General features: G+C 49.6%; 1 protein-coding gene across 1 annotated transcript in view; it reads right to left on the minus strand.

The window, feature by feature from the left end:
* The window catches only part of LOC102261585 (CUB and sushi domain-containing protein 2), a gene marked incomplete at its 3' end in the record, with an annotated part of 266,048 nt that overhangs the window by 107,590 nt on the left and 137,389 nt on the right, over nt 1-21,069 (minus strand). The window contains exon 5 of the mRNA XM_005868672.1: nt 8,151-8,358. Coding sequence (XP_005868734.1) covers nt 8,151-8,358 — 208 coding nt within the window. The remainder of the gene's footprint in view (nt 1-8,150; nt 8,359-21,069) is intronic.

Raw genomic sequence — 21,069 nt, forward strand, 5'->3', positions numbered from 1 at the left:
ACGGGCCAGATCCGGCCCGCGGGCCGTAGTTTGCCCACGGCTGATCTAGACCAATCAAAGTTCATCTGGGAGCTTTTATGGAAACTGTTAGGAAAGAGATGATTCACTTCTTCTGGGATTACTAAATCAGTAGGATGCAGGGAGCTGATGGTGGTCACCTTTGCTACCACATGGGGAAAGCCTGCCTAAAAATAAAGCCAACACACAGGAGAGCAAAGCCCTGGGAAGGAGAGAAACAGATTCAGAAGACATTACCTGTGTACCTTGATCCAGCAGTGCCTGAAGGCAACCCCTAGATGTTTCAGTTATAGAAGCCAACACATTCCCCTTTCAGCTTGAGTCAGCGGGAGGTGAGTTTCTGTTTCTTGAACCAGGAGAATCCTAGCTACTACATCTCTCTTTTCAGTCCGTAAGAGAGCTTCCTTATACCTCTAGAAAAGCACCTAACACGTGATATTGTAAAGCATTTCGCTATATTCTGTCTGTTCACTCCGTGAGCTCCAGGGTCCAGCATCACGCATGACTATTATATACATTTGTGGAGTGAATAAATAACTCCTTGGGAATGGGACTATGTCTTTGTCTCCTCAGCACCTAGGAGAGCCTAGTTCATAGAAGTCTCTCAATAAATGACTACTGAAAGTAAATAGGGGAAAAGTAACAAAGGACATAAATGTTCTAAACTAATGGCGTGATAAAGTATATGTGAATGAAAAAATAAGTGAATAGAGATTTTTAACAAATCCCCACTGGCATGCTGTTCTCATTCTAATTGTATCTGAATCTACTGGCTCCTGAATGAATTATCTAGTTCAAAGTCACCGAGATCAAATGGTTCTAGTTGGATCCAATTCCATGTGTAAAATGCTAAATAATTAAAATGAGGTCTTTCAAGAAGAGAAAGAGTGTTGCTACCAAATTTTCAAACTGAGTGTCTATAAAGTAGATGAGAGGTGCTGTATCCCCACCTATAAAAACAAAAGCAAGCAAATGAAGGGGAACAAAGTAAGAAACCCAGTAAAGCTGGATCCGGAGAGTAGGTTGGGACTGCTTTCAAGGGAAATTCTCTTTTTTCAAGAAGAGAAAGAGTGTTGCTAGGAAAATTTTCAAACTGAGTGTCTGTAAAGTAGATGAGAGGTGTTGTATCCCCACCTATAAAAACGAAAGCAAGCAAATGAAGGGGAACAAAGTAAGAAACCCAGTAAAGCTGGATCCGGAGAGTAGGTTGGGACTGCTTTCAAGGGAAATTCTCTTTCCAAACACAGCAGAGGCTATTGGGTGGCCCCTGCGGGCAACGCCAGGGAAATCCAGACTTGCTCCTATTCATCTCCAGGCGGAGGGGGCAGCCCAGGCTTAGAGGTAGTTGGCAGAGTCCTGGTGGTGGTGATGGGCGGGGGAGGGGGGCATGATGGAATCTTCCCTAGAGAATCCTGGGGACCACTGCCTGGACCTGTGTCTCAGGGATCAGGGGAGTTCCCACTTTGTCCAAGAGGCCCAGTCTGTAGCCCTAGAATGATGCCCTCCCTGGCCCATCATCTCCCATATCAAATGGTACCCATGCTTCAAGGTCTGTCTCATCTTGAGGCCCTGGTCTCTACCCTTGGAGGGCAGGCTCTCCTGCCTTTTCCTACTTTAAATGTTTTGTGGAGGCAGGTTTGCCACATACAGGTCTGTAGGGGCTTGGCTGGGGTGTGGAGACACAGAGAATGGGTAGACAGATCGCGATCACAAACGATCAGTGAAACAAATAAAGAATTAAAATCGGAGTGCAGGGGGCAAGGAGAGGAGGCTGGGCACCATTGGCAGAGGTGACAACTGTGAAGCTGGGTGTGGTTCTAGGGCTTTGAACTCCCTCCATCATGCACACCTCACCAACACACAAAAGCACCTCTACCAGCCCCAGGACATGGGTGACTTCTGGGCACAGACCTGTCTTGGCCTGCCATCCCTGCTATGGGAAGAAACTGCCACTGGAGGGAGAAGGAGAGAAACAGAGAAAGAGAAGGAAGGAGAGAGGCAGGCATAACTGAACTCTGCAGCCTCACTGACCAGAGGCAGGAGAGGCCCCGGGCAGAGATGTCCTAGTCTCGCTGTCTTGGGCAATGGCTCTTGAACATCTCACCATACTCCGGGCCCCTTTTCCCCTGTTGTGTTGGCCCCTCAGGGCAGGGGCTGTGCCTGACTCCGGGTGGGGAGCCCTGCACAGAGCAGCCAGTGCTGGCTGAAGGAGTTGAACCCTCTTCTGTTTCTCTAACAAAGCAGCTAACTGGCCACTCTGGGGCTGGGCCAGGCAGAGAAGAGGTGATGCTGCTCGTAGTGTGCTCCCTAAGTGCAGCTCTGGGAAGACAGTTTCAACAAAATCAGTGCCCACCACCCCCTTTCAGGCCTCTGCACAGCCATCCTCTACTTCAGTGGTTCTCAACCTTCTGGCCCTTTAAATACAGTTCCTCATGTTGTGACCCAACCATAAAATTATTTTCGTTTTTACTTCATAACTGTAATGGTGCTACTGTTATGAATTGTAATGTAAATGTCTGATATGCAGGACGGTCTTAGGCGACCCCTGTGAAAGGGTCGTTCGACCGCCAAAGGGGTCGCGGCCCACAGGTTGAGAACCGCTGCTCTACTTGGACCCAGGGGCTCTCTACCAGTTCATCTCACCTGGCTTTACAGGCACTTCCCCTGGGTTGAACCAGTGTGACCGGACTGTGCCTCTCTGCCTGGTGAGATGCCCCTGGGCTGGCAGGCTGGAAGTCGGCCTCACTGGAGGCACCAAGAATGGGCTGACGAGGCTCCAAGTTACTGGAGATGCCTCATCTTACCTTTTCACCCTCAAAAAGTGAGCCCCTGACTCCAGTCCCCATCCCAGGAACATTATACTTACCAGGGGTCAGGTAGCAGATTACATGTTTAGCCCTTTCAATGTGCTATGTAGGTTAAAATGATGAGCCCATTTTTCATATGTGGAAACTGAGGCTTAGAGAGGCTAGCTACTATCCCAAGCTCACACAACTATTAAGAGGTGGATCTGGGTTTTGAGCCCAAGTCCATTTGACTCCCAAGCTGACTCCTTCCCCAGTTAGGGATCAAGACGCAGGCTCAATGCCTAATCCTGGAGGGACTACATGGACCACCCTCTATCCTTGGAGAGGATGTCTGGCTTTCTCTCCTTCCTTGAAGCCTAGAGGAAGGAGAGTGCCTAGCATGAGGCAAAGAAAGGGGTGAGGGGATTCTGGTACTAATGGCTTCTCAGTGGACTTCCTTTCACGGATTTTCTCCACTGTGGAGAGGCTGGCTCTGAAGTAGGCCGGCGATCAATTCTACTCGTTACAATAACACAATCCTGATACCCTCCAGGAACCTTCAGGTTCTAGGGACCCAGAACTGGGTTTAAAGGGGACTCTGCATCCCTCAGTCTCAGCCTCTGAAGAGTCCAGAGGTCTCATGAGGAATGAGCTGGAATATTTTCCTAGAATTTGATGGGAAGAATGGGGCTCCATGAAGGTCATAGCCAACTTAATGGGTCAGAGCAGAACAAAGACCCACCACCCTGAGAAGAATCAGTGAGAGAAAATCTGGCCCCTGAACTCAGTTCAGTGAATAGAGACAGAAGTACGTATGCGTAGGGAGTTTGACTTAGTGATGAGTATATGATGGCAGGGCCTTGGAAGAGGGTGTGTGTCAGGGCTGATTTGGCTGTGTATGTGTAGTAAGGAAATAACACCAAATATACTGTCTGGATTGTAACTCTCAGTCAATTCAAACCCAGCTTTTGCTTATGGTCAGTCACCAAAAAAAGCAACTAACATAAAGGAGAATAAGTGTAAAAGATTTGGGAATCTCTCAACATGTCAGTTACAAGGTTCAGTGCTCACCATAGCAGCCATTCCTATTCCAAACATATACTATCAGATTCCCAAAGGTCAGCCAAGAATTCCAAAAAGGGAGCGAGTGGCAATCCACTGATGGATACGTATCACATGCGTGTCACTATGGACACACAGTGAGCTCTCCTCCAACTCCATCTTTCACTCAGGTGAGCTCTACTCCAACTTCGTCTTTCACTGTCAGCACAAGGCTCCCAATGGAGCCACATTTTTGGCTTTGGATTGTCCTATGTTTTATGAAATCATGTTCTAAGGAGTTGGCAAGTTTTTCTCTAACATCCTTACTTGGCAAAATAAAAAATTACCAACCCTTTGCTTCCCTAACTGTTTGGAAATTTTACTGGTCCATGAAATTTAAACAATCTGAACCCTAATCAAAACTCTCCTGTTGTCCCACCTGGGGGAGGAGAGGCCTGTGAAAACTGAGTCAGGACATTCCATACCACCCCTCCCGCCCTTCCAAACCAGTGGGACTTACTACCAGGGAGGGAGGGAGCGGACTTCTCTCTCACAGGTGTCTCTGTCTTCTCACCAGGTGAGTTGTTCAAATCCATCTTTTCTAACAGGATCTGCTGTCTTTCTAGACCTTGGTGCAGAACTCAAGAGAACATCCTACCATCTTAATGTGAGCTGATAAGAGAAGAGCACTTGTAAATCAGCTGCGCTGCACGTTCACAAGAATTCAGGGATCCATCAAAGAATGGGCAGGGGAGAGCCTGGGCTCTTTGCACATACATCTTGCGCCTCCAAGTTTGTTTATCCATAATTGCTATGCAAGGATAAATTAGAACAAGAAATGCATCCTGTCTGGCAGCAGCGATACCAGCCCTGTAAATAATTATAATTTAATCTTATAGCAAAGAGTTCTGAATGACTCCCCTAACGATTTCCTCTGCCTAATTCCTTCCCCACTGAGTAACTTAATAGGAAAAGGAATACTCTTTCAGATTTGTTTCACTCCAGAAGTTTGGACAACGTGTAGAACCACACCTGGGGAGCTGAAGCTGTGGGAGACCGTTTGGCCCACGGAAAAACAAACGAGTGGAGGAGGCCTTCAGACTGGAGGAGAGGGAATAGGCAGAGATATTCATCTTGGCATCTGTTTACAGAAGAGAAAACTTGGGAACTGCCAAACAAGAGAGCTGATGCGTAAAGTCCGCACAGTCTGACGAGGGAATGCCCCAGAGCCACGGCAATCCCTGTGTTGTCATGGCTATAATGGGCTTTCCAGGCCAACTAACCTGGGGTTGAATCCCAGCTCTTTGCCTTACTAGCTGTGTGACATCAGGCATGTCACACAACCTCTCTGGGCCTCATTTTCCTCATCTGTAAAAGGAGGACAATTATGCTATCCACTTCATAGAATTTTTATAAAGATGAAATGAAATTATAGCCATAAGAGCTTAGAAGCAGCTTGCCACATGTTGATAATAAATGCTCAATATATATGATACTACTATCACACCTGTTATATTTTGGAAGCATCTGTAATGATATTGAAAGATTGTCCTGATCTAATGTTAAATTAAAAATACATAACTACAGACATATTAAGATCCTAATTGTGCAATATTAAAATATATTTAAGTAGCCAGCTAGCTTGATCTAGGCAAAGCAAAAAGCCAAAGGAGAATACATCAACATTTTAATACCTGTTATTCATTTCTCTATAACTTTTTATGTTTTTCATATTTCACACCTGTTATATTTTGGAAGCATCTGCAATGATATTGAAAGATTGTCCTGATCTAGTGTTAAATTAAAAATACATAACTACAGACATATTAAGATCCTAATTGTGCAATATTAAAATATATTTAAGTAGCCAGCTAGCTTGATCTAGGCAAAGCAAAAAGCCAAAGGAGAATACATCAACATTTTAATACCTGTTATTCATTTCTCTATAACTTTTTATGTTTTTCATATTTTCTATGAGGAGCATATATATTACATTTATCATAAGAAAAACGGGTATTTGGAAAAAAAAGGCAGCAGGACAGAGGATCTTCAGACTGGGCAGGTCCCAGGGGCTGCAGCTCAGTGAAGGGTCATCTGGACTTTGACCCCAACTCCTGGCTCCCCATGTCCAGCCGCTACCTTCAGATAGAACTTCAACATCCACACAGCAATTTCACTCTTCAGCTCACAAGTGCTTCTCTCAACACCCCATCCCGGGGAGTAAATGACCTGGTCAAGTTCATGAACAAGCTTACACCACCAAGGTCTCTGGCTCCCTGGTCAGTTTGCCTTCCAAAGTTTTCAGGGCTACATTGGTCCCTAATTTTAGAGTCTGTATTTGGGAGAAGTCATTTCCACTTCATCCCTTTCAAATAGTCACACCTGGCTCCTACCGTGGGCTTGTTGGATTTTCTCACCCTCAAAGGACCAGGTCTGACTCAACAGCACAAAACCTGACTCAATGCATGTGCCCCTGCCTCCTGTATTCTTCCTTTTCCTTCCTTCCATCCTCTCCTTCTTCCTCTTCAGCCCCACTGATCACCATGCTTGCCAGATACCCACTTCCTGCTTCACTCAGCGCCCTCATGACACACCCCCTGCCCTCATCCGAGGGCACCGTGCCCTGCCTTCCCCTGACTCTGTGCAAAGGGGAAGGCTGCAAAGATGCCCATCTTGTCTGAGATCCATCTTGTCTGCAAAGATTCCCATCTTGTCTGGAGCACATCTGGACACATCCTTCTATTGGCTCCTTATGTGCTGACATAGGCCCCCGATGCCCGCATAACACAGCCACAAGAATAACACGAGAGAGCATTCAAAACGCCCCACCATCACCCCAAGGCTTGTCACCCAAGCAGGAAGCTGGATCCTTCCTGAAGCCAACCTCAGACTGGCATGTCCCTTGTGTCCAAATCTATCCTATATAATAAAGAAGGAATATGCAAACTAACCAACACTCCGCCACAAAGATGGCTGTGCCCACAGCAGAGGCAGGGGTTTCCATACACAAGATGGCTGCACCCACAGTGGAGGCCAAGTTCCCTAAGCAATCAGCAGGGACATGAGGCTGCACCCCACCTCCCCTCCCCGGAGCTTGACGGGGGACCTCAGGCCATGCCTCCTACCTTGGCGCCAGGCCAGGGGACCTCAGGCCATGCCCCCGACCCAACAGGGCTTGACTGGGGACCTGAGGCCATGCCCCCTGCCCCGGCACCAGGCCAGGGGACCTGAGTCCATGCCCCCTGCCTGGCAGGGCTTGACAGGGGACCTGAGGCTGTGCCCCCCGCCCAGAAGGGCTTGACAGGGGATCTCAGGCCACGGCAGGGCTTGACGGGGGACCTCAGGACGCGCCCCCCGTCCCGGCACAGGGCCAGGGGACCTGAGGCTGCGCCCCCCTGCCTGGCAGGGCTTGACAAGGGTGGGACCGGTCGGGTCTGGATCTAGCCCAATGGAGGGGGGCTGGCCGGGTCTGGGTCTGACGCGATTCTGAGGCGCATGTGGGTGGGTGGGGACTTGACTCTGGGTCCTGTGGTGTGCCCCAGACTCTGACAGGAGGAAGATTATCATATATATTTTACTAATTTTCTTTCATCTCTGACATTTCTATTATAGAGAAAGGGAAAATAGCAATATTAAAATATTTCCTCTAATTAATCCCCTTTTTAATGTGCACGAATTTCGTGCACCGGGCCACTAGTAAGACTAAAATCAACTAAGGCCGGTAAGTCTTCATCACCACTCTCCTCCGGCCTGTCAGCATCAAGGGTCTCCAGGGCTGATGGGCACAACACAGGAAAGCGGCGCTTTTTAGTAAAACTAGAGCCACAGGGAGCAGATTGACCCTTCCCTTCAGAAACCCAGACCTAACACCTTTCCTCTCTCAGGGCCCAGGGAGAGGGAAGAGCAATTGCCACCTAAGGTTCTATTCCCTTTGTTGGACGCTATAAATATGTCTCCCAGAAATGGAACAATATTTCAAATCATTTCCCCAAGACCCTGTCCACATCCTGAGAGCAGAACATTTCTAGTCTTAATGCAAGTTACTTTGATCAAAACCCATCATGAAATTCTTCAGCAGGACATGCTTCAAATCAGGTACCAAAATTACTGTAAATTTACCTGGGCTCTAAAAATATGCAGTGATGTCTCATTGTAATGAGAGGAAAATTTTCCCATGGTGGGTGGGAGAAGTGGCAAAGGGGCCCAGCCCTGGGCTGCAGGTCCAGGTGCTGAGGAGATTGCATCGCAGTAAGGCCCAGCCCCCAGGGCAGGGCAGGGCAGGGCAGGGGTGGGCATGGTGCTTACCAGAGGGAGGAGCCTTCGGTCCCCGTGACTTCCAGGAAGTCATAACCGTCCTCAAGCTGGAAGTCAATGAAGACCAGAGCGATGGTGTCTCCCAGCTCGGCCAGGATGGTCCATGTGCAATCGGCATTGTTGTGGTACTCCGCGGGGAAGTGGGGGCTGGAGATGATGCCGCTCTGGCCCCTCAGGGTCCCGCCACAGGCATCATCCGCTGTGGGCAAGAGGCAAGAGGCTCACGTGAGTTGGTCCTGTTTGCAGGCCCAGTACTCATTGTGCACTTCATGGTGAGAAGCAGACGGTCCTGAAACTTGATGTACAGACAGGATGGGCCGAGATCCCAGTCTGAATTGGCCTAATGATAATGATACCGACCCTTCCATGGCCCTTACCATGTGCCAGGCGCTGTTCTGAGAATTTTAGATATCAGTGTTCTTACTGAGCAGATGAAAAAACCAGGCACATAGAGGTTAAGCAACCTGTCCGTGGTCACACAGCCGAGGAGCTGGGATTTGAACTCTGCCCTTCAGAGCACATTCTTAACTACTACACCACACTGCTCCAGGATGACGTCGAAATCAGCTGTCACATTTATTTCTGTATTCACAACTGTGGTGAATAGGATGGTTCTTCCCCCCAGATCTTAGTAGACCTCAGATGTAATAGAACAAAACAAAAACTCAACCCTTCTCCTTGGGGCGGAAGTCAAAGGTCATCCCCGGCCCATCACAGCCTGGCTGGCTGGACATCTGCAATCTCACCTCCTGCCCTTTGCCCCCAGGCCAGCTCTGTGTCAGCACTGCACACATTCAGACCTCCTGCCCTTCGTCAGACCATTCCCTCTGCCACGGGTGTCCTTTGTCCAGAGCCACTATTCTCATGTGTTAAGACCCAACTACAAGGCCACCTATGAGAAAGCCTTTTTTGCCCAAGCTTTTAGAAACTGCTCTCTCCTCTGGGCTCCCTCAGCAATGTGTCCGACTTCAGACGTGATACTTAACACTGTTTGTTCTTATAATTTTTTTTTAATCCTCATCCGAGGATATTTTCCCATTGATTTTTAGAGAGAGTGGGAGAGGGAAAAATGAAAACATTAATGTGAGAGAAACACATCGATTGGTTGCCTCCTGCATGTGCCCCGACCAGGGCCCTGGCCAGGGAGGAACCTGCAACCAAGGTACGTGCCCTTGACCGGAATTGAACCCAGGACCCTTTGGTTTGCAGGCCAATGCTCGAAATCAGCTGTCACATTTATTTCTGTATTCACAACTGTGGTGAATAGGATGGTTCTTCCCCCCAGATCTTAGTAGACCTCAGATGTAATGGAACAAAACAAAAACTCACCCTTCTCCTTGGGGCGGAAGTCAAAGGGCATCCCCGGCCCATCACAGCCTGGCTGGCTGCACATCTGCAATCTCACCTCCTGCCCTTTGCCCCCAGGCCAGCTCTGTGTCAGCACTGCACACATTCAGACCTCCTGCCCTTCGTCAGACCATTCCCTCTGCCACGGGTGTCCTTTGTCCAGAGCCACTATTCTCATGTGTTAAGACCCAACTACAAGGCCACCTATGAGAAAGCCTTTTTTGCCCAAGCTTTTAGAAACTGCTCTCTCCTCTGGGCTCCCTCAGCAATGTGTCCGACTTCAGACGTGATACTTAACACTGTTTGTTCTTATAATTTTTTTTTAATCCTCATCCGAGGATATTTTCCCATTGATTTTTAGAGAGAGTGGGAGAGGGAAAAATGAAAACATTAATGTGAGAGAAACACATCGATTGGTTGCCTCCTGCATGTGCCCCGACCAGGGCCCTGGCCAGGGAGGAACCTGCAACCAAGGTACGTGCCCTTGACCGGAATTGAACCCAGGACCCTTTGGTTTGCAGGCCAATGCTCTACCCACTGAGCCAAAACGGCTAGGGCTCACACTGTTTGAATGGCCTGTTCACTTATCTGTCTTCCACTCTGAATCTGAGCTCCGCTAGGAGTCCCCAAGGGTGGGGACCATGTTTTACCTATTCCTGCAGTGTCACCTGGTGTCATCTTGCTGCTCCCAGCTGAGACTTGATATTCAGAAAAAATGATCTGAGGAACATGTTCTCACATATGACAGCTGAGAGCATTGGCTTTGGAATTATTGTAGACCTCAGTTTGAATCCTTCCCCTGCTGCTTACTCGCTGGGCAACCTGCCCTCCTGGAGCCTATATGAAAGTGATCACAATACACTTAGCATGTGCTATTAAAGATATGGACTAACTCAGAAAGAAAGGAAAAATGTAGTATCAGAGTTCCACCGAGTATCAGAGGCAGCAGAGTGATAATAATAAACGCTAATGTTTATTGAGCACATACCACAACAGGTACTATGGTATCAGAGGCAGCAGAGTGATAATAATAAATGTTTAATGTATGTGCTAATGTTTATTGAGCACATACCACAACAGGTACTATTCTAACTACTCTGTGTATTTCACAGTAACCCTTACTATGACCCTATAGAATATCATTCCAATTTTATCGGTAAGAAAACCAAGGCACAAAGGGATTCAGGTATTTGCTAAAGGTGACATAGCTCATAGTGATTAAAGGAACTGGACTCCTAAGCCCTAGGGTCTGATTCTAGGGCCTATGCTCTTAACCAATATACTCTTCTGTCTCCCAGGAGTACAATTCACACTTTGAGGATATAGGTAAAGCAACAATTACTTTGTTTGGGTAAGTCAATTTGGGAAAGCTTAACAGAGGAGGTGCTATTAGAGTTGGGTTTTGAAGGATGAATAGGAGTTCACTAGCTAGAGAAGAAAGGGCAAGGTATTTAAGAGAAGAGGGACCCAAATATCATAAGCACAGAAACATGAAAGCAAAAGGCATGTCTAAGATAAGTAGCTCTAGAAGGTTTATCATAGAGAGGAATAATGGGCCATGGTACTGGAAATGTAGGAGCAGCATGACAGAGAACAATGGGCACAGAGGAGTACATTGGAAAGAAAATGGATTTTAAGGTCAAAAAATCAAGATCTAAATTCAGGCTCCACAATTTCCAGGCCACGTGACCCTGGGCAATTTGTTTCCCTAAGAGTCCTTTCACTTCTCTACACAACGGTTTGTTATGATAACTCAACGGGACAATGAATGTGACAGGGCCTAGCATTCACCAGTGACTGGCATGTGGTAGACACCCAGCAAATGCTAAGTTCTCCTCTACATCCCACTTCACCTTAAGGATCAAAGGTAGTGAAGAAATGGGATTGAGTGGGAATTTTAGAAAGATTGCTGTGTCTGTGGCACAGAGGAGGTCTGAGTCAGGTAAGGGGCAGGATGCTGTGGGGAGGCCATAGTTGCCTAAGTCCAGGTAAGTCCAGATGAGATCTGTGCTAAGGCCATGGGAAGGTGGGAGAGGACTTCTTTGACAGATATTTAGAACGTAAAATCTACAGGTATGAACTGCAGGTTTCTGTCCTGAGCATGGATGGATGGACGAAAGGTGTCATTCCCTGTGGCAGGGATCCCAGGAGGGGAGCATGTCACGGTGTGGAAGGCCACCAGGGCTGGGCGTGTCTGTGGGATGTCCTGGGGGAGAGAATGAGATGACAGCTGGATACACAGGAGTAGTGTGAGATGGAGATCAAAGTGCATTTGTTCAGGGCTCCTGAATTGTTCTCAATTATGCCATTCCACAGGGTCAAGGTCTATTTGAAGAGAATAAGCCCATTTCCAAATTCCAACTCTTGGGTATGTATGAGCACAGATATGAAGGGGCCTCACTCAGTAGGTGCTCATGAATGTTTTCCTCCCACATCCATTAACAGAGCACCTACTGTGTGCCAAACACTGGGCTACGGACAGTACTACATTGTGAAAAACTCGATCTCATCTCTGACCCCGAGCGTTTCTCAGAGTGGGGGCACCCAGCGAACACGCAGTGACACCAGAATTGTTGTAGCCGAGGTGTCAAAGCAGAGATGCACATGGGACTCAGGGAAGGCTCCCAAGGAAGCAACGTTTGCGTTGAGACATTCATTCCAGAGGTGCTTACTGAGTGCCTCCATGCACCAGGCACTATTCTAGGTACTGGGGATTTATCTGAAAATAAAACAAACACAAACCCCTACTCTCTTGGAACTTACATTAGTCAGAGGAAATGGGCAACACCCAAGATAAAGAGTGAAACCCTATGGGTGAGTGAGGTAGTGATAAATGCAGGAGGATGGGGAGTGGGGGTCTGGACATTTCAGAAAGGGCCTCACGAAGAAGCTGACATGTGAACAAAGACCTGAAGGAGAGCAAGAGGATGCCACGTGGCTATCTGGGGGAAGAGCATTCCAGATGGAACAGCAAATGCAAAGGCCAGGGTGTAGAGAGGCACCGCTGAAGAGCATCAAGGGACCCATGGGGCTGGAGTAGTGGATGCAAGGAGGGGAATGCAGGGAACGAGGCCTCACAGAGAGCCTCTGTACGGATTTGGGCTTTTCATTGAGAGAAATGAGAAGCCAGAGAAGGGGAAGTGTATCCAACTTGGCAGGATACACTTCAACTGAGATCTGACTGCCTGGCAGGCCTCAAGGGAGAGAGTGACGTGGGCAGAGGAAACAGGTAGAACAGGGCAGCTGAAGTGGGTGAGGGAGGCGTGTTAGGGACTTCCTAGTCAGAGTTGTCTGCCTTCCCATGCTGAGTGGGAGTTCCTGAGAGACGGCCATGCCGTGGGCCTGGAGCCTACAAGGCAGGAAGTCAGCAGGATGAAGAGGGAACTGGCCACCAGGAGTGGAGAACACCCGGGACAGAAGTGACATTTGATGGGCCACAGGCAGAAGCCAGGGCACCTGAGAGGAGGCTGAGAAAGAGCAGCCAGGGGGTGGGACCCTCGAGTGAAGAAGGCCAGGAGTGGTGTTGGGAGAGCAGGGACCCTGAGCCCCTGGAGACTGAGCAGGCCTCAGCCCCGTCATGAAGTCACCAACCAGGCTCTGGCCTACACTGCGTATCTAGGTGGACAAGGCAACAGCAGGGAACGTGGAGGGGAAGCAGGTCTTGGGGAAAGATAATGGCCCTACAGTCTCCTGCCTAGTTCCTGTTTAGAAAACCACAGGATACCCCACGTAGTTCTCAACCTCAACCCGGCCAAGACCATCTTCGTCCCCTCCTCTCATTAACCCAGCCTTCCTCTGGCTTCCTGTCTTGAAGGATGGCACCAGTCACCTAGTGCCTTCAGACCAGAGCTGGGGGCATCCCCAACTCCTCCTACACCCCACAACCAACCAGCGACCAAGTCCTGTCCGTCCTCAGTGGCTCTTGGCTCAGTCACCCGTCCTCACTGCTCTACTGTAAGCCAGCTGGGCCCCAAGTCATCCCTGCCGTGCGGCCTCCCTCCGGCTCCAGCTGCATCCAGGTGTTTCTGTGGCCCAGAACTGTGGTCTCCTCTACTACACCGTACCTCCCTGCGTGGTGAGCCATCCTCAGATCTTCAAACGTCCTGGTTCCAATAATGACTCCTAGACCAAGCTGGAGCCGAGGACTCGGGAAATGAGACCCGCTGGCAGAACCACGGGTGTACCCTGAAGATGGCACCTTTGCCACGTGAGTCATCCCTGCTGCCGCGCTCCTCTGACACCCCTGTTCCCGCTCTGCCCCGTGTTGATTGAAGATGTTGTAAAAGTTGTTTGGAGATGTTCTCACACTTTAAATAAGGCCTCATATTTCATGGTTACAACTTCGGAGTCATAAAATATAACCTTCAGCTGACACCACAGTCCTAAAGCATTAATTTACACTTTCTCCTTCTCTGGCAATGGGCATTCTGCACTGCCATTAAGTCATGTGTATTCTAGGGTGCAGGTGTGTAAAACTGATAGTTTCCTTTCCAAGTTTATGACTTTATTTACGATCGACTTTATTTCACTGAAATTTCTTCAATTAACCATAATTTTAGACAACTATCCCTCTGCCCCCTTTGACATCTGTGGACTCTCTAATGACTCACAAATTTCAGGTAGGGATGGAGGAACCTGCACGCCCCCTTTGACATCTGTGGACTCTCTGACTCACAAATTTCAGGTAGGGATGGAGGAACCTGCATTCTATTCCCCCTATATCCCACTCCAGCACACACCCCTGGATCCCTGCAAGCTTCGGGTCCTCAGCACTGGGCTTCCGTCCACATCCTCCCTCCTCAAGGCTACTCAGCCCCTGAGGAAATAAAATCCCATTAGGCCCTGGGGATCTGTAAGAAGCCACCGCCTGACAAGTCAAGTGCAAGACAGACTGAGCCAGGGCAAGAGGCCCCACAGCCACCGTGCTCCCCCTTTCCTTGTACTGTGTAGCTCAGTGTCCCTCCTGGTGCCCCAATGACCTGCTCAACCTCATCAGTCCCCTCTTTTGGGGGCTCTGGATTCTGACCCTTTATTCATGGTTCTATCAAGGACTCCCCTTAAAATTAAGAAATTGCTTAAGAGCATCACTATTTCTTTAAAAAAATATTCTTATTGATTTCAGAGAGGAAAAGAAAGGGAGATAGAAACATCCTATATAATAAAAGGGTAATATGCAAATTGACCCTAATAGCAGAACAACCAGAACGACCACTGGACCAGTCACTACAGAGGCGCACTGACCACCTCCCGGTCCCTTTCCCCGCCAGCAGGCTCCAATCGCCTGATGGTGAACGGATAACTGGGGGTGTGGGGGACACTGCAAAGGCACCAGACCAAGGCCCCCGCTCCTCCCGACACACACACACACACACACACACACACACACACACACACACACACACTACAAGGGGAGGGGGGGGAGAACAGCCAACCTCTCGGTCCCTTCCCAGGGCCATCAGGCACCCATCACACCATGGTGAACAGGGAACCGGAGGTGGGTGGCGATGGTGGTCAGGGCTGGCTGTGGGCATCTGGGGAAGATAGCCCTGATCACAGGCCAGGCCTAGGGACCATACCCACGCACGAATTTCGTGCATCAGGCCTCTAGTAAATAATAAGAAAGAACCATCAATTGGCTGCCTCCTGTACATCCCACATTGAAGATCAAGGCCGCAACCTGGACATATGCTCTTACTGGGAATTCAACCGTGACCTCCTGGTTCATAGGTTGATGCTCAACAACGGAGCCACACTGGCTGGGAGAGAGCATCACTATTTCTGCTACCATCAGACTTCTTCCATAGATAGTGTCCCCCGTTTCCTGTGGGGAATAACATTTCAAGACCCCCCGTGGATGCCTGAAACCGCAGATAGTACCCAACCCTATTTTTTCCTGTACATAATAGGCACTCAATAAAATGTCACTGAATCCTGAGTGAATCAATGAGTATGCAGTCACCCTTATAAGGCCAGGAATCATGTCCCACTTTAAAACGCAGAGAGGTTTCAGCAACACACCGGCAACCCCAGCTCGGAGCCGGCATAGCCAGGGTTGAACTTGGCCTGACTGCCTGCTCTTCCAGGCCAGACACACTGCTTCCCCAGCTCAGAGCCGGCATAGCCAGGGTTGAACTTGGCCTGTCTGACTGCCTGCTCTTCCAGGCCAGACACACTGCTTCTGTTTCACATTCTGCAGGTTCCCCCCCTGAAATTTGGAATTCAGCTCAGCACTTGCAGCCCAAGCTTCTGCAGACCAAATGCCTGTTTTCCCAGGTCTGGTGGCAGCCTGCAGTGTTTGGCTTGAACCTCAGAGGCCAAGCGTTTCTTGCTCCGGCTTTCTTTCCACCACCTGCCTCTCAACCCCAGCACATCTGAACCCTGTTCCTTCCCCATGTGGTCTTCTTTGATCCAGGGCCAATACCCCTCACAAGTCAAGAGGCTGGTTGCTGAAATCCACATGGTATTCCTTCTTGTGGATCAAAGAGGTTCCACGGAGCTCAGTGCCTCCCAGGGACCTCTGCCTTTAAAAAGGTACAGAGTGACACAAACAGAGGGTGGTCACAGGCTGTCTCCTTCCCCCTACCTGCTGAACCAAGGCTCCTTGGACCTGGGGATGAACCTCCTTGGAGGTCAGCCTCACACCTGCTCTGCCCCCCTGAGCCCAGCTGGTATCTATTCCCTCTTAGTCTGAGCTGTGTCCCCAGGCTAAAACCACCATTCAGCCAGGAACATGGCACTTCCTGTACCAAGCAGAGGCACACAGTCCTCACTCCTGCTCCTGGAAGCCTTGGATGCAAAGACCTTGTGTCACTCGTAGCTGCTGGGCAGGTGGGCTAACCCAGGCCAGTCATTTCCCTTTGGATGATCCTGCATAATCCTGATGGTGAAGTAGACCCATCCAGCCATCCGTTCACTCAGCAAATATTTAGGGACCACTGCCCAGTGGATGAGGTTTATCCACTCACAGATGCCAGCCCTTGAGAGTTCCACATGAGAGGAAGGAAGACCAAAAGGCTCTAATCCTGCCTGAGTGTGAACCCGCTAACTCTGGCGTGACCGCGGCTCCTGGCACAGCGCAGCCCACGGTGAGCACTCTCAGCTCTGGTTTAGCTTCGCCTCCTAAGGAAGGACAGTTTACAAAACCTCTTCCGGGAAGTCGCTCACATGATTGAGGGTGCTTCTCTGGCTATTCTTAAAGCTTGTGGCGAATTAGAATAGAGGAATGGGCCTGAAGCACGGGGTGGGCAGAGGCGCTGGGAGAGCCACACCTCAGCCCCTCAGGCACCAAGAGGTCTTCGGGCTCAAAGCCCCTCTGAAAGCAAGATTTGCATCCTGGGCTGGCTTTCCTGGTGAGTTCCAGAGGGAGCAATCTCTGCTATGACTGAAGATGCTCAGAGAGGATGCAGGAAAGTCGGCGGAAAGGGCCTGGTGCTCCATGCTGAGGAATATGAACTTGACCCTGTCAGTGATGAAGACCCGCTGGCAGGATTCTCAGCAATGAGTGGTCCTGTCAGATCTGCGTCTTAGAAAGATCGCTCGGCCACGGAGAATGGTTTGGGGTGTGTGTGGTAGGGGCTGGGGGACAGCTGCCCAGTGATGGACCCTTTGCAGTGAGAAGGTGAGAGATGAGAGGGCCTGGGCCATCCCAAGCCAGAGCCCTCTGTCTAAATAGTGGTGGAGGCGGGGAGGAGAGGCCAGTGCAGAGGGAGATTCGCCAGGACATGGTGACCGATGAGCAGGGAGCCAAGGGGAAGAGTGTAAGGTGACTCTAGGGTGTCTGGCCAGACCACCTTAGATGGTGACACTCTTCCCTGAGCTGGGGGAGGCAGCCCAAAGGGCAGGTTTGGGGAAACAGAGAACGTTAGGTTTTAGATATGCCCCATTTGAGGCTCACTCTGGGAAGGGTTCAGTAGCGTTTGGTCCCCATGTGGGCCTGAAGCTCGGGACACAGGGCAGGGTTGGAGGTAGAAATCAAAGAGCCACCCCCGAAACAACAATTAGAAGCCATGTAGTGGCTGAGCAATTCCAAGAGAGGCAAGGTGTTTGTAGGGAAGAAGCCACATATTTAAGAAGAATTGCTATCGTCTGAGGCCAAAAGAGAATCAGGGGAGGCTTGCGGAAAAGTTGTGTCATGAGAAGGTGCCCTATGCCTGCAAATTACTACTGTGATGTGAGCTAGGGGAGCAGTGTCATCCCAGCCCACGTCTCCCACTGAAAGGCTAGTCCGGGCTGCCCCAGGCCTGCAGGTGCAGACTGTGGGCCCTGAGTCCATCTGTGAAGAAGACCTCCTAGAGCAGGGGTTCTCAACCTGTGGGTCGCGACCCCTTTGGCGGTCGAACGACCCTTTCACAAGGGTCACCTAAGACCATCCTGCATATCAGATATTTACATTATGATTCATAACAGTAGCAACGTTACAGTTATGAAGTAGCAACGAAAATAATTTTATGGTTGGGTCACAACATGAGGAACTGTATTTAAAGGGCCAGAAGGTTGAGAACCACTGTCCTAGAGGCAGACAAGACTAAATGATTAGAGCACCCTTTCTGCTTGAGTCCAGACACTGCTGTGCGTTCCTTTCCAACAGGCAGGCCACAACCAATCAACATGGGTTGACTTGAAGGGGTCCACTTGACTCCACATTTGTTTGGCCCTCCTCAACCAATAGTATTGGCCTCAGCCACCTTGGCCTTCTTGGTGGGGCCGGAGGCAACTGGAATCTCTTGTCCTGCCTTCCTAAGTCCCTTCCTCTCAGGCCCTGTTTCTCATGTGGGCCATGCCTCTTTAGTCACATGTCATTCGAATCAGGAATGACCGGATCACGGCCCTCATCACTTGTCTTTCACTGGTGAGTTAACAAAAAAGCTACGTGAACAGCCATCCCCAGAGTTTCTTCCAGGTGAAAGCCTCTTCATGCAGGAAAGGACCACCCTAGCCTCGCATGGGGGGGCAGGGAGACACCAGCCTGGAGGGAGATGGCAAAGCCAAGGCGAGACCGGGCTCCTGGGCCTGAGAAGCCAGCAGAGGCCCCGAAATGGGGCCGAGGTCCAGAGGCTGCAATGTGGAGGAGGCTGAAGGAGGAGGAGAAGGTGTAAGCACCCCACAGGGGAAGCGGGAGCCTGAGGAGACAGAGCCAGGGAGAAGCTTCCAGGGAAAAGAGACCAAAAGATGGGGAGACTCTGGGCTGCTCAGACTTTCACTCTAAGCCATTTGCCTGGCTGGGAGGCAAACTGTCTGTGTTGCCACAAACCTTCAATAAAGGCTGTGCTTCATGAAACACCTTTGTTAGTGGTTTTGTTTGTTCTTATTTTGCTTTATTTGGGAGGGAGTGGCACAAACGTGGGCCAAGATCCTGACCTAAGTTGGCAAAGCAGAACCCAGGGAGTGAGGCACAGCAGTGAGTTCAAGGTTGAGAAGAAGCTAAAGCTGACACCGCTTCTGGAAGATTCTGAGAGGGATGGTGGTTTGCACCACATTGGGATGGGATGTTGGTGTGAATTGATCTTCCCAGGGCAGGCGGACAGCCCCTCCGCCTCTGATACTTGCGCTACATTTGTTTTTAGTTTCCATATTGATCAACAGTGTCTGACGTTTATGGTGCTGTAAATGGGAGAGACTGTTGGTTTCTGTTTCACAGTGTCAGTATTTGTTTACTATCGTGATTTCTATTATCATGTCAAAGCGCTGTTGCCCCTCCGTGGAAGGAAGGTCAGTCTGTTAACCTGACATTCTCTGCATGGGGGGTGGGCAAGGATGCTCTGAGAAGGGTGAATGCAGCAGCTGCAGGCTGGGGTTAGACACTCAGGGCCATACACCTGTAGGTAGGGGCCTGATCGGATTGGCCATACAAATTCCGTAATTGGTCCGGTCATTCCTGATGCAGATCATGTGACTAAAGAGGCATGGCCCACATGAGAAACAGGGCCTGAGAGGAAGGGACTTAGGAAGGCAGGACAAGAGATTCCAGTTGCCTCCGGCCCCACCAAGAAGGCCAAGGTGGCTGAGGCCAATACTATTAGTTGAGGAGGGTCAAACAAACGTGGAGTCAAGTGGACCCATTCAAGTCAACCCATGTTGATTGGTTGTGGCTTGCCTGTTGGAAAGGAACGCACAGCAGTGTCTGGACTCAAGCAGAAAGGGTGCTCTAATCAATTAGTCTTGCCCGCCATCAGAGCGGGAAGAGATGTATGTGCCATGTATTTTCCATCCCGGTATAGACTGTGGGAAGGGTGTGTGCACACGGTGGGAGTAATTACAGAACATCTTCCTCTAAAAGAAAGGTAAAATCTGAACCCCAGGAGAGCTCCTTGTTTCAATTATTTCTCAACTCCGTCAAATGATCTTCCCAGACCTGTATCTGGGTCTCTGGGATCCACAGAATTTAAAGATGAGAATTGCAAGGAGAAAAGAGTGGTCAATAGTGCAAAGGCTGTAGAGAGGTCAAAGAATATAAGGGCCAGCACAATTCCCATCTGATTTGGCAACAAGATGCAGAATGCTGGGGGCAGAGGTCGGCCTGCAGAGCAGTGAATGGGAGGTGGGGAGAGAGCCAGGCTGCACAGAGCTTTCATGATGCTGGCGTTTCTGGTAGTACAGGGAAGCTGGGTGGCCCAGCGGTGCACCACCAGATTTTAAAAGGTGGATAAAAAACCATGTATCTGCATTATAATCTTAATTATGTACCTATTCATAATATATATCCTGAAAGAAAATGGAAAGACATGAAAATCGTGGTTAAAACAGATACATTTTGTTTCTTCTTTATTCTTTTCTGTTATTTTCTAAGATTATTTAAAACTGATCATGTGTTATTATGTTTTTGCTGTTGTTAATCCTCACCTGAAGATATTTTTTCCATTGATTTTTAAAGAGAGTGGAAGGAAGGGGCAGAGACAGAGAGAAACATCCACGTGAGAGAAATTAGTTGCCTCCCACACTTGCCTGGACCAAGGCCCAGGATGGAGCCTGCAACCCAGGTACACGCCCTTGACCCTTTAGTCTGTGGGCTGGCACTCTAACCACTGAGCAACCGGCTAGGGCTAAATATGTTTTTATTGATTTCAGAGAGAGAAAGGGAGGAGAGAGAGTTAGAAACATCAGTGATGAGGGAGAATCATGGATTGGCTGCCTTCTGCATGCCCCACACTGGGGATCGAGTCCACAACCCGGGCATGTGCCCTGACTGGGAACTGAACTGTGACCTCCTGGTTCATGGGTCGAGGCTCAACCACTGAGTCACAGTAGACAGAGAGGACACCATTAAATAGGAGGAGGGGTTGGGTTTATAGGAAAGAGAAAAACTAATTGCCAGGGTGAGGTCAGAAAGAAAGCAGCTGGGAGAGAGATCCACGCACATGAGGAGGTGGTCTGTGAGGGGGAGAGAAACCATGTTTCCTCTGAGACAGGAGGGTAGGGGGTGAGGGCAGACTGTTGATATAGGGGAAAGAGAGCGAGAGAGTGCACACCTGAGGGCTAGGAGGTCAGGTGAGGATGAGAAGACCCTAGAATGCCTGGGGTCCCCCAGGCATGGGCTCCCAGAGTGAGGACCCCAGGCCCTGCTGGA

This window comes from Myotis brandtii, unplaced genomic scaffold (genome assembly GCF_000412655.1).
Source record: "Myotis brandtii unplaced genomic scaffold, ASM41265v1 scaffold274, whole genome shotgun sequence".
Lineage (NCBI taxonomy): Eukaryota > Metazoa > Chordata > Mammalia > Chiroptera > Vespertilionidae > Myotis > Myotis brandtii.